This window comes from Aquarana catesbeiana, linkage group LG03, assembly GCF_042186555.1.
Source record: "Aquarana catesbeiana isolate 2022-GZ linkage group LG03, ASM4218655v1, whole genome shotgun sequence".
NCBI lineage: Eukaryota > Metazoa > Chordata > Amphibia > Anura > Ranidae > Aquarana > Aquarana catesbeiana.
The window spans coordinates 76,098,657-76,112,224 of NC_133326.1; the positions used below are offsets into that span (position 1 = coordinate 76,098,657).

General features: G+C 43.6%; 1 protein-coding gene across 1 annotated transcript in view; it reads right to left on the reverse strand.

Annotated features, from left to right (window-relative positions):
- Positions 1-5,881: 5,881 nt before the first annotated feature.
- The window catches only part of LOC141131435 (protein kinase C delta type-like), a 77,685-nt gene continuing 69,998 nt past the window's right edge, over positions 5,882-13,568 (reverse strand). The window contains exon 7 of the mRNA XM_073618714.1: positions 5,882-6,186. Coding sequence (XP_073474815.1) covers positions 5,980-6,186 — 207 coding nt within the window. The 3' untranslated portion in view covers positions 5,882-5,979. The remainder of the gene's footprint in view (positions 6,187-13,568) is intronic.

The window sequence follows — 13,568 nt, forward strand, 5'->3', positions numbered from 1 at the left end:
CTTACCTGTAGGTAAAACTAATATCTCCTGAACCTATACGGTTTAGGAGATATTCCCTTTGCATGCAGCCGCTGACATCAGCGGCGCATGCGCTCTGAATGCCCGGCTGAAGGTCCGGCAGACGCTGCCGGACCATTACGGGAATAAAACTCCCGTGCGAATGCGCAGGAGTGAAGTCATCGCAGCTCCGGCCGCTCACAGCGCCGGAGCCGCGTACCCGGAAGACACGCCGCAGGGGCAAGATGTCAGCTCCCTCGGCGTGGATCGGGCTCAGATACGGGGGCTTTGCTCTGAAGTAAGTATTTCATAATGAGCTAGTATGCACTGCACAACACCTAAGGGAGAACACACTCATAAATGACAACCTACATTTATAGGGGTACTCATACTCTCATCACCAAAATGTAAAGAGGCTCTTTCTGATAATTTTCCTCTACAAACTTTGCCATGCATTTTAGTCCTGACCTCTGCACTGTTTGCTGCACTGTATGCTCCATGGGTGCTCAAACTGTGGTCCTCCAGCTGTTGCAGAACTACAAGTTCCATTATGCCTCTGCCTTTAGAAGTTATGCTTGTCATTGTCAGCTTTGCAATGCCTCATGGGACTTATAGTTTCCCGCAACAGCTGAAGGACCACAGGTTAAGCACCCTTGCTGTACACTATGCTATACTATGCACTACTTAGCCCTTACTGCTGCACTGTAAACACTACATGCTCCAGACTACTGCACTATATATGTTATGCTTTTTGTAACAAAGTCCTGACCACAATGTTTATTGTCTGAACAATTGCTGGCTTTAACCACTTGACCTCTGGAAGATTTACCCCGCTTCCTGACCAGGCAATTTTTTGCGATATGGCACTGTGTACTTTAACTAACAACTGCGCAGTCATGGGACACTGTACCCAAAGAAAATGTATGTAATTTGTTCGCACAAATAGAGCTTTCTTATGGTGGTATTTGATCACCGCTGCGATTTTTATTTTTTTGCGCCATGAACAAAAAAAGATCGACAATTTTGAAAAAAAAAACAATATTTATTACTTTCTGCTATAAAACATATCCAAATAAAAATTTGAAAAAAATCTAATTTCTTTATAAATTTAAGCCAATATGTATTCTGCTATATATTTTTGGTAACAAAAAAATCTCAATAGGCGTATATTGATTGTTTTGTGCAAAGTTATAGTGTCTACAAACTATGGCATATTTTTATGTCTTTAATTATTTATTACTAGTAATGACGGCGATAAGTGACTCACAGTGGGACTGCGATATTGCGGTGGACATTCCAACACTAACTGACAGTTTTGACACTTTTTGGGAACAAGTAACACTAATACAGTGATCAGTGCTAAAAATATGCACTGCCACTGCACTAGTGACACTGGCTATGAAGGGGTTAACACCTAGGGCGATCAAAAGGTTAAATGTGTGCCTAAACAGTCTTTATGTTAACTGTGTGAGGTGCTTTTACTAGGGGAAGAGGTGAATTTATTCACTGCTTTGCAGGGACACAAACTCCATCCCTTCCCCCTGTCAAAACAGCAGTTCTGTCTCTCTGCCCACGATCGTCGGATGCCAGTGGATGAGTACCAGGCACCGCCAATCGCCTTCTGCCATGTGTAATCACAGCAGAAATGAGCTGCCGGCAGCACGCATGCTTGCCCCCTACCCGGAAGTGCAGGATCATGTACATGATTCGGCACGCAGCTTCCGCCCTGCGTTAGGGCGGATGGGAAGCAGTTAATTAAGTTCTTTTTTTTTTTTTTTTTTAAATTGTTTATTTAACATTTTTCATGACATTTATAATAACATCGTTGTCACATTCAGAAAAAAAAAAAAAGGAAAACATGAGGCTTCAATACTGTCTATCGAGAGTGCATGACCTTATCAGGAACCATAGGATATCTTACACTACAACTGTAAGGTTAGGAATAACAAGTGATAAGAACCTTTGGTTATTAATTAGGCGAATCTACTGTGATTACATTACTTGTCCTATAGGAAAAGGAAATCTTGTTGAGGAGAATTTGCACAAACAGAGGGGTAAGGTGTGTGTTAGCCCAAGAGATATAAAATGTTTATTGCCATAGACGTCTATCATTTCATCCTGTTTCATTTGTCGTACTATTGTCATCATAGTCGTCCCAAGGTTGCCAGATGATAGAAAATTTCTGTATGGAACCTTCAACAATGGCAGTTAGATGTTCCATTCTACGCATATCCATTAAGATGGTTAGAGTATGTGGTAGGGTGGGAGGGGAAGTGGATAGCCAAAGTTTGGGGATAGTTTTTTTAGCTGCTAGTAATACGTATGACATCAGTTTCTGTTTTGTTTTGTGAAGACCTTGATAGGGAAGACCAAGTAAATAATATATGGGATCCAGGGGAACGAGGATTCCCACCAGTTTCTCTAATAACTTTTGGATCTGCTCCCAAAGTTGCGTGACCAAAGAGCATTCCCAAAAGATATGAAAATGGGAGCCTACTTTCTTATTACATCTCCAGCATATTTGGGATATGGACGGATCCGCCGCATGTAGTCTTTCTGGAGTTTTATACCAAAACATAAGTACTTTGTAACCTATTTCTTTGTGGGAAATACATCTGGAGCTCTTGGAGATGGAGATCCAAATCTTGTCCCAGTCTAGGAGAGATATGTCATGTTGGAGAATCTGTGACCATTTTTTCATATAATAATGCGTATCTATTTTTAGGGGGTTGGCCTCATGGAGTATTCTATAAATGGTGGATATCAGTTGGGGTTCATGAGGGCCTGTAGCACATAGCATTTCGAATTGGGTAGGTTTATCTAAAGATAGTGTGGGGTTTTTGGTAGAAAAGAAGTGTTTGATTTGGAGGTATGAATAAAATATTGTTTTGGGTAATTGGTGTTGTTTGTTAAGGTCCTCGAAGGATAGTAAGCGTCTTGTGGCTGGATTGACTAGTTGTCGTAGTTGAAAAATCCCGGCCTTAGTCCAGGGCATCATACGTTCATAGGACAGACTGTCTGGGATGTCTGGATTAAAAAGGATATTAGTAAGAGGTGAACTTGTGGATGATAGTGAGTATTTAGCGGAGCATTTCTTCCATATTGCCAGTGTAAAGAGCATTGGGGCCAGGCATAGAGTTCTCAGCTGGGGCATATATTTGGTCGTGGACGGCCAGAGCATGTAGCACGGATGTACTGGGGCTGTTATGCTCATTTCTATGTCCGCCCATCTGTTTGGGGCAGTTCTGTTGGTCCACGAGGTAAGAACCCTTAGGTGAGAAGCATAGTAGTATTTGATGAAGTCAGGGGCACCTAGGCCCCCTTTAAGCTTACGTGCCATGACCACTGAGCCCGCCACCCTATGTGAGGCGTTGTTCCATATAAAACGGAGGCTTCTTCTTTGAAGCGTTTTCAACTGAGACATTGGTATTGCCACTGGGAGTGTCTCGAATAAATACAGTAGTTTAGGAAGGATAGACATTTTTAGAATATTTATACGTCCCAGGAGAGAGATGGGCAAAGCGGTCCAGTGATTCAATAGGCGGTTAATTTCTTGGAATAGGGGGGGAAATTCGCCTGATATAGTGAGGAGTATGATGCTGTAATCCGGACACCTAAGTATTTTAAGGATGTGGAGCTCCAGTGGTAGTTGTAGTTCTGTTTAAGGGTGTTCAGATTAGTTGGTATGATATTTATGGGGAGAGCTTCTGTTTTGGTGGTATTAATTTTAAACCCAGAGATTTCACTGAAAGTGTTTAAAATTTTATGTAACGAGGGTAGGGACGTGTGTGGTTGAGTAAGTGTTAGAAGGATATCATCTGCAAGTTCTTTTTTTAAGATAGGCTAAGAGAATGTGTTAGCTTCCTGTGTGCAGAAAAGTAAAATAAATTAGTTCAGTTTTTAAATAATAATCCGTTGACCTGTGATTTAGAAGTGTGTGTGAAGCTGTCACTTATGGCACAGTGATTAACACCATGTCACAAGGACTGTAGCATGTGCTTGCAATGTATACAGAGAATAGGCACAGGTTTTGTTCAACCACTTGCTTACTGGGCCCTTATACCCTCTTCCTGCCCAGGCCAATATTCAGCTTTCAGCGCTGTCGCACTTTGAATGATAATTGCGCGGCCATGCAACACAGTACCCAAATTACATTTTTATCATTTTTTTCACACAAATAGAGATTTCTTTTGGTGGTATTTAATCACTACTGGGTTTTTTATTTTTTGCTAAAGAAACAAAAAAAGATCTAACATTTAAAAAAGACATTTCTTAGTTTTTATAAAATTTTGCAAACGGGTCATTTTTCTCCTTCACTGATGTGCACTGATTAAGCTGCACTGATGGACACGGACAAGCACTGATGAGGTGGCACTGTGGGCACTAATGAAGCTGCACTGATGAACACTGATAAGGCAGCACTGGTGGGCACTGATGAGGAGGCACTGATAGGTTGCACTAATGGGCACTGATAGATGGCACTGATGGGCCCTGATAGGTGGCACTAATGGGCTCTGATAGGTGGCATTTTTGGGCACTGAGAGGTGGCACTAATGGAAACTGAGAGGTGGGACTGATAGGCAACACTGGTGGGCACTGATGAGGCAGCACTAGTGGGCACTGATGAGGCTTCGCTGGGCACCTCTAATGGGCACTGATAGGTGGCACTAATGGGCTCTGATAGGCGGCACTCGTGGGCACTGAGAGGTGGCACTCTCAGGGTGGCACTGATGGGTGGCACTGATAGGCATCACTGACAGGTGACACTGATGGTGAGGCACTGATGGGCACTGATTAGCAGCGCTGATGAACACTGATAGGTGGCACTGATTGACAGCACTGGTGGGCACTGATAGGTGGCACTGGTGGGCACTGATTAGCAGCACTGGCAGGCACCAAGGCAGGGACTGATGTCCTTGTAACAGAAGCCGGTTACCGGCTTTATGCTTCTCTCCTCCTGCTGATCGTGAGGAGAAAAAAAGCAGATAACCGGCTCCTGTTTACAACTGTGATCAGCTGTCATTGGCTGACAGCTGATCACGTGGTAAAGGGCCTGCTGTGATTGGTCCTTTACCCTGTTCTGTGATCAGCCAAGTCGGAAGGACACTGGAAGCTCGCGCTGTAGCTGTCATTTGGCTATAGTGCAAGCAGAAGGTAGTCGATCACTCCCACTGCTCGGTGCAACCTGGTCATGTTCGACATTTACTGCCATGCACTGCACTCACTGCATTTGTTCCTAGGAGGGGTATTTGTAGGGGGTAGAGGATTTGTTCTGGGAGAGGAAGGGGACTTGCAGAGGTATGGGACAGAGAATTTGTGCTGACAAGGAGGACGGGGGGGGGGGGTGCTGCATTTGTTCCTAGGAGGGGTATTTGTAGGGGGTCAAAGATTTGTCCTGGGAGGGGTGGTTTCAGCAGAAGGGGACAATTTTTACTGGGGGGGGGGGGGGCAAAGAATTGTACTGAAAGGAGAGACTGGGGAAGGGTAATTGATGCAATTTTGGTTGTGCGTTATACACTCCTGACTCCTGCACTCTATGCGTTACCTATGCTTGACACCTGCACTCTGTGCGTTATGTACTCATGACCCTTGCACTTACATTACCCTTACATTACACACCTCTGCACTCTGTGCCTTACAGACTCGTATACTCTATATACTATATTGGACATTACATACTTCTCACAGTGAACAGTAAAGTGCAACTTCAGCGTAATACCGCAGCACAATACAAGTTATGTGCAAGGTTTTTAAATCTCACTTTTAACTTTATTTACATAAAGATGATGTTTTTTACATGTATAGATAAAAACTGTTTATTATTATGTTCCCTTTAAAAAATAACAACGTAACTGGAAAGATCTCATAAAATTCACATGCAAATTATCAACAACATTATCTGCATTTTTGTCTTTCACTTTGTTGGGCTGCGAGCAAAGAGTGCCTGAAATATAATGAATTCCAAATGTGTGCATTTCCTCTTCAGATCGTGGGGGTTATTGCTGATTCTGCCTCTAGGAGAAAGGTTTCCAGGCTCTGTCCAACATACACACAATCTCTTGAACTCATATGCAGCTGTGTTGTGGTTGGTCTGGCAAATCCTTCTGCTGGAGTTCTAAATACTACACTGTAGTGTAGCAAGACATGAGAAGCATCACTGATGTATTTCAGCCAGCTGGGAGTAAAACTCTGCAAATAACAACATATACAAATGTCTGTGATAGTTATACTGTATAAGCAAAAAAATACATATTTTATTAAAAAATCCGATGGTGTTTTAAAGCAGTCAAAATTAACATTAAGTTCTCACGTAAGAAGAAATCAATAGACGTAAAAAAGCGTGTAGTTTGTGAAGTGCTAGCAAACTGAAAATACAATAAGAGCTGTCACATGTGATTTGATCCTATGTTTTTATGTTTTACTGGAAGTGTGCAAGGTTGGAATTTTTAATATAGCAACCTGGCCAAAGCAATGGGGGAGAGAGGGCCAAAATGGGGGGAGAAAACCAAGACATCCACAGATTAAGTAATTTTTTAGGGCATCTTCTATACTGATATGTAAACTTTCCTCTTTTCAATGAGAAGTTAACAGTATTGAGTATTCCATTGAGTAAACTTTGGACAAAGTGGAGAGGTCCATTTCTGTGCAGTTTCTGAGTCACAAAAAGTAACCTTGTAAGCGCCAGTTGTAGAGACTCAGGAATTACATCCAGGGGGAGAATGCTTATTATACCCACTTTTGATTTTTGTAGAAGTTGTAATGAGTACAACATGTTCAACATTTGAAATACGGAAATCAAATATCTAAATAATTACAGACATCTCCACAACACATGGATGAGAGTACCTGTGTCTCCACAGCATCTAGTACAAGTCAGTCTTCATGGCCCCAAGGGGTAAAATACACTCTGTGAAGTAAAAACTATTTTGTACATTCGTGGGTTGAGAGGGAGACAGCTGGGACAGTCTCTCAAGTCTTGTCCCATTGGTCAGAGTCCAGGGGACCAAGGTCCTAATTCCAATATTCTAAGCAATGTAGACAAATCCTGTATTTGAAAGTTGGGAGGAGGATAGAATACACATCAGTTATCTGCCCTTTCCTGGTATCTGTGAATTGTGCCACTAGGGAGAGTATTTAGGAAGATATTAGAGGAATTCGGCAGGATTAGGCCTCTAGTGCATGGCTTTTACAAATATTGAAAAAATGATTGTCTAGTGAGACCATATTCCTCTTGCAGTAATTGGTAGGGTTTAGGAATGTTACCCTGGTAGACTTTGTGAAGTAAACTTATAGCAGTCCCATTCCATTTTTTAAAGCTTTCTAACTTCCTAACCACCTGTCCCCTGGACCCTATTCCCTCTCAAATGCTACGGTCACCCTCTGACCCCATCCTACACTCTCTAACCCACATCTTCAATCTCTCCCTCACCTCTGGCATCTTCCCCGATGCTCTAAAACATGCACTGGTCACCCCCATACTCAAAAAGCCGTCCTTGGACCCTACCAATCTTAACAACCTATGCCCTATCTCCTTGCTCCCCTTTTCCTCTAAACTCCTTGAACGCCTGGTTTACAACCAACTGAGTGACCACCTCATTAAAAACAACCTTCTTGATCCCCTTCAATCTGGATTTCACCCTCAACACTCCACAGAAACTGCTCTTTTAAAACTCACAAATGACCTACTAACTGCAAAAACCAACGGACACTATTCTGTACTCCTACTTCTGGATCTTTCAGCTGCCTTTGACACGGTTGACCACCCCCTCCTCCTCAAAAAACTTTACTCCCTTGGTCTCCATGACTGTGCTCTTCAGTGGCTCTCATCCTACCTATCCCAACGCACCTTCAGTGTCACTTACAATTCTACTTCCTCCACTCTTCTTGCCTTCTCTGTCGGGGTCCCCCAAGGTTCTGTTCTTGGACCTCTTTTATTTTCAATCTACACCTCTTCCCTGGGTCAGTTGATAGCCTCTCACGGCTTTCAATATCATTTCTATGCTGATGACACACAAATCTATCTCTCCACCCCTCAACTCACTCCATCAGTCTCCTCACGCATCACTAACTTACTAACCGACATATCTGTATGGATGTCACACCACTTCCTCAAACTCAACTTGTCCAAAAACCGAGCTTATAATATTTCCTCCCCCCCGTGCCTCTTCCCCTGACTTCTCTGTCAAGAGCAATGGCAAAACCATCCACCCGTCCCCACATGTTAGGGTGCTAGGTGTTATCCTGGATTCTGAACTCTCCTTTCGGCCCCACATCGAATCACTTTCCAAAGCTTGCCGCCTCAACCTCCGCAACATCTCTAAACTACGTCCTTTTCTTTTTTTTGTTTAATTAGTTTTTATTAAGAGAGTATAAAGTACAAAACATTTGCAAGGAAACAATCTTATCTGTCATTGGGCCCTTAGAGCACAGTATTTAAGGTAGCCGACAATTGAGGTAACGGAATCGTTAAACATTTGAAAGACCCAAGGTGTTGTCATAATTCTGGCTCATAGTTAGATAGAATGTGTCACTTCCACTCCAAATAGTCCGGCAGTGCCAACCATCGTGGATGTCAGCTGATCAATAACATGAATAACAAAGTAGCCTCTATGTGGGCCATCATTCGAATGTAAACATATATGTAAACTCTATATTACTCAGAAGAGAGAGAGAGGAGGAAAGGAGATAGAGAAAAGAGATGAGGGGGGGAGGAGGTAAGGGTAAGTATGTGGGGGGTGGGGAAAGGGGGGGAAGGGTACCCGCATCAGACCAATCTAACTAAGATAATACGAACACATTGTGTCCTATAGTACATCTTTCATTTATTTTGAGACATCATTTCAGCATATGCTGATGTATACTTGAAGGCAAACCAGCAGGACCATATTTTCCGGACTAAATCGGATTTAATTCTGAGGGAGTTAGTAAGATCTTCCATATGATATGTATGGTCTACTTCCACTAACCATTGGCGTAGGGAAGGAATGTGCGATTGCTTCCAATAACGTGGAATGAGAGCCTTAGCGGCATTAAGCAAGTGAGGTGTAATGGATTTTTTATATGTTCCTGCTGGTGAGCCTGTACAGTGGAGTAGTATAACCCATGGGTCATTGGGTATTTCGGTACCTTGAATCTCTTTCGCCCAGTACAGAATAGACAACCAATATGGGCGAATCAGTGGGCAATACCACCATATATGTGCGTGTGTAGCATGTTCTCCGCAACCTCTCCAGCATAGAGGCGAGGAGTCAGGGAACACGCTATGTAGTACGGCTGGGGTGTAATGCCATCTTGTTAACAGTTTATAGTTCAATTCCGCTGTTTTTGAGGCCATGGAAGAGGTGTGAGCCATTAGGAGAATGGTGGACTTTTGTGTTTCAGACAGTTCTTTATTAAGATCTTTCTCCCAATTGGTTAAGAAGGTGGGATCTCCTGTGGAGTTGATCATCTGTAAAGCTTGGTAGAAATAGGAGATGGGTCTCTCAACCGGCTGGTCTTCTGAAAAGGCGGATTCTATGGGTGTTAAATCTGTAGCGTCTCTGATAGGTTTCGGGAGAGAGAGAACAAACGCCGTCAATTGGTGGTATCTCCAATGATCCAGGGGTGCAGCTGTAGGGGTAGAAAGTAGTGTGGAGATAGGGACAATGCCAGTTTGGGTGACCACTTGGCAAAGGAGAGGTGAATTACCCAAGTTCCAGGTATGTGATCTAGGGTCTAAGTTCCCGGGAAGAAAATAGTTATGACCCGTTAGTGGCATGAGAGGAGAGTTGTATTTCCAGTTCTATGCTTTACATAGGGAGTCCCACAGCATTAGAGTCGACTGCGTAAGTGGTGAGGAGGAAGAAGATAAAGATCGATATTTCTTGGGGATCCATATTTGGGAGAAGAGATCTACCCCACTAAGTGACATTTACAGGTTGACCCATATTTTGGAATGCTTACGATATTTCCAGTCTGAGATCCTATTTAATACTATTGCCCAAAAATACTGCTTGAGGTTAGGTAAAGCCAGACCACCTTGCCTTTTTGATCTGCCAAGGAGAGACCTAGCCAATCTGGGACGCTTTCTGTTCCATACGTATCTGCCTATCAATGAACTAACCAGTGTAAAGAAACCAATAGGTATTCCATATGGTATCATTTGGAGTAAGAACAGTAACCTGGGTAGTACGTTCATCTTTACCACGTTGATCCTCCCCAACCACGAATGCGATATTTGAGACCATTTTTGCAGGTCTGCTCTTATTGTGTTGAGGAGGGGTACATAGTTAGTGCGAAAAAGAGACGCCAGGTCAGGGGTGAGATAAATCCCTAGGTACTTCATCTTATTTGTTTGCCAGCTAAAGGGGAGGGACTGTTTCAGGTGACCTACAGTTTCATTTGGCACTGAGATGTTTAGGATCTCAGATTTGTTCATGTTAATCTTAAAATTGGAGATAACACCAAATTTCGAAAAAGCTGCCATGAGGTTAGGTATAGATATCCTGGGTTGTTGAATGTAGAATAGGATGTCATCCGCATAAGCGGCGTATTTATGTTTCATGCCTCCTACAGTAACTCCATGGATACAAGGGTCATGATGGATCAGTGATAGGAACGGCTCCAGTGAAAGGGCAAATAAGATAGGGGAGAGGGGGCAGCCTTGGCGGGTGCCATTGAAAAGTGTAAAGGGTTCACTTAAGGTACCGTTTATTCGTATTTGGGCCGTAGGGCGGTTATATAGTGCTGATATGTGAGTTAGAAGGGAGGGGCCAATACCAAGATGGGATAGTGTTGCCATAAGGTACTCCCAGTCCACCCTATCAAACACTTTTTCTGCGTCTGTTGATAATAAAAGGGTGGGCTGGGAGGTCCTCCGAACATGAGCCATTAGGGATAGAGTGTGAAGCGAGTTATCCCGTGCTTCTCTTCCCAGTATAAATCCTGTCTGGTCACTAGAGACCCAGCGGGGTATTAAGGGAAGGAGTCTATTTGCAATAACCTTTGCGCATAACTTGGCGTCTATATTCAGCAAAGAAATAGGGCGATAGCCAGACATGGGGGTAAGTCACACATGTGCAAGTCACAAGCAAGTCTCAAGTCTTAACCTTCAAGTCATAAGCAAGTCCCAAGTTACTGTGGCGAAAAGCAAGCAAGTCAAGTCGAGTCCCTGCTAGAAGTCAAGCAAGTCAAGTCAAGTCATTTATTTTGGTCAAGTCACAAATTAAGTCAAAATACTGATCTACCCCATTTCCATCCTTAAAATTAGTTAAAAGTCAGTTTTCAGGAAAGGTTTTGTTTCATTTTCAACATTAACAAAACTGCTTAGTGCTTTTTTCTTGGCATATTTTGCCTAGGCCAAGACACAGCACTGGTGGTGCCAAGTCATTGCAAGTCATTGCAAGTCAAATAGCCCAAGTCAAAGTCAAGTCGCAAGTCATTAGTGGCAAGTCAAAGTCAAGTCGAGTCATTTATTTAATTTTGTCAAGCAAGTCACAAGTCCTCAAACAGGTGACTCGAGTCCGACTCGAGTCAAGTCATGTGACTCGAGTCCCCCACCTCTGGCGATAGCTACCGCAAATACTAGGATCCTTCCCAGGTTTGGGGATCACCGTGATGTGTGCATGGAGGGTTTCTGAGCGTAGTGTCCCCCCCGAGGAGACCGCGTTGGCATAGGAGGCCAGGCGAGGCAGTAGGATATCCGCAAAAGCTTTGTAATATGCAACAGTGAAGCCGTCAGGCCCTGGTGCTTTGCCATTAGCCATGGCCTTCAATGCAATGCGTAACTCTGCAGTGGTGAATTCCCCCTCTAATGTGGTTAAGGTGTCGGCTGGAAGCCTGGGCAACTCAGCTTGTGCTAAATAAGTATTGATATGGGAAGTTCTAGTGTCTTGGTCCGTTATAGTGTGTTGGACGTGGTATAACTGTTGGTAGAACATTCTAAATGCTTTAGCTATGTCTGGGGTTTTGTGTACTAGGGTATCGGAGGGGGTCTTAATTTTATCTATAAAGGAGGCAGTTTTTTTTTTGTTGCAGTGAGCGTGCTAATATTCTTCCCGGTTTATTACCCCACTCATGAAAGCCTTGCGCTACTATGCGAAAGTGTCGCTTTTGCTCTATGTGAAAAAGGGCCTTTAATTCCTCTCTTTTTAGTGTTAGAGTATGAAATACAGCCTGAGATTGATTGGCTTTGTGCTGTTGTTCAAGAGCCGTTATGTCTCGAATCAATTCATTTTGTTGGTGGATGCGTTCTTTTTTTTTTTCCTAGACCCTAGCTCAATAAGTTTGCCTCGAATATGGGCCTGATGCGCTTCCCATAGCACACCAGGTGAGATGTCCGGGTGTACATTTTCTTTAAAGTAGATGGCTAACTCCTCCCCTATCATCTTCTTATCAATATCCTCATGTAGGAGGTTCTCATTGAGCTTCCAGTTAGTGGTTTTAAGCGGCATGGAAGGAATTTTTAAAGTGAGTGTTATCGGAGCATGGTCCGATATTGGGGAAGAGGCAATGTCAGCATTCGTGTGAAGGGGAAGATAGTGATGATCTATAAAAAAAAAAGTCGATTCTAGAATAGGTTTGATGCACATGGGAAAAATGGGTATAGTCTCTCGCCCGTGGATGCATAATCCTCCATATGTCCATTAACTGGGCATCATGTAATCGTTTGCAAATGAACACCAAACGTTTGTGTGGGATGCTAGATGTCCCATGGGGTATTAAAATCCCCAGCAAGGAGGATGCATCCACGGGCGAAGTCTTTCAGTCTGTTAATGGTGGATGCAATAAAACTCGCTTGATCCCTATTAGGGGCATACAAAGTCGCTAAAGTATAGGGCATACCACCCAAATTACCTCTCAGGAACAGAAAGCGCCCATTAGGATCGTTTAACATGGAATCTAGTGTGAATGAGGTTCCTCTGCGGAACCCAATGGCCACACACTTGGCTTTGTGGATATCCGATAGAATATAATACCATGTGGGATATTGCGGTGAAAAAAGTTTTACAGATGTGGTAAGCGTTAGGTGGGTCTCCTGTAGGAAAACAATGTCTCCCGCAGTCGACCCAGTTCCCTATACAAATTGTGTCTCTTACCTGGGGCGTGGAGCCCCCTCACATTAAGGGATATTAATTTCACTGTAGCCATGGGTACCAGCAGAGAGACCCCTTAATCAATAGCTTCCTGGTGAGTAATACTTGGTGCGGGAAGGGGGGAAGGGAAAAGAAGGGAAGGGCAAGGATGGGGGAAGGATGGTAGAAGAAAAGAAAGTAGAAAATATCAGAACAAAAAGAACAGACAAAAAACAACATCATGTAAACCAAAGACCATGTCAGTACATGGCCATTATGTGCACGCATAAAACTGCTGTGCAAATAGGGGAAAATCTTGCAGGCCAACCCCCACACACCCACCACCCGTAAACGGGCAGGGGCGTGAGGGCGCCGGACCACCCGACATCCCCTAGGGGGGAGGTGGGGAACCTCGGGCATCAGCACACGACCACCTAAGCTGGTGAACGTGGCGACCCTTCACCCCGGCACCAACCCGGAGTGGACTTAAGTACAAAATGAAGCACTTAAACTAAACAA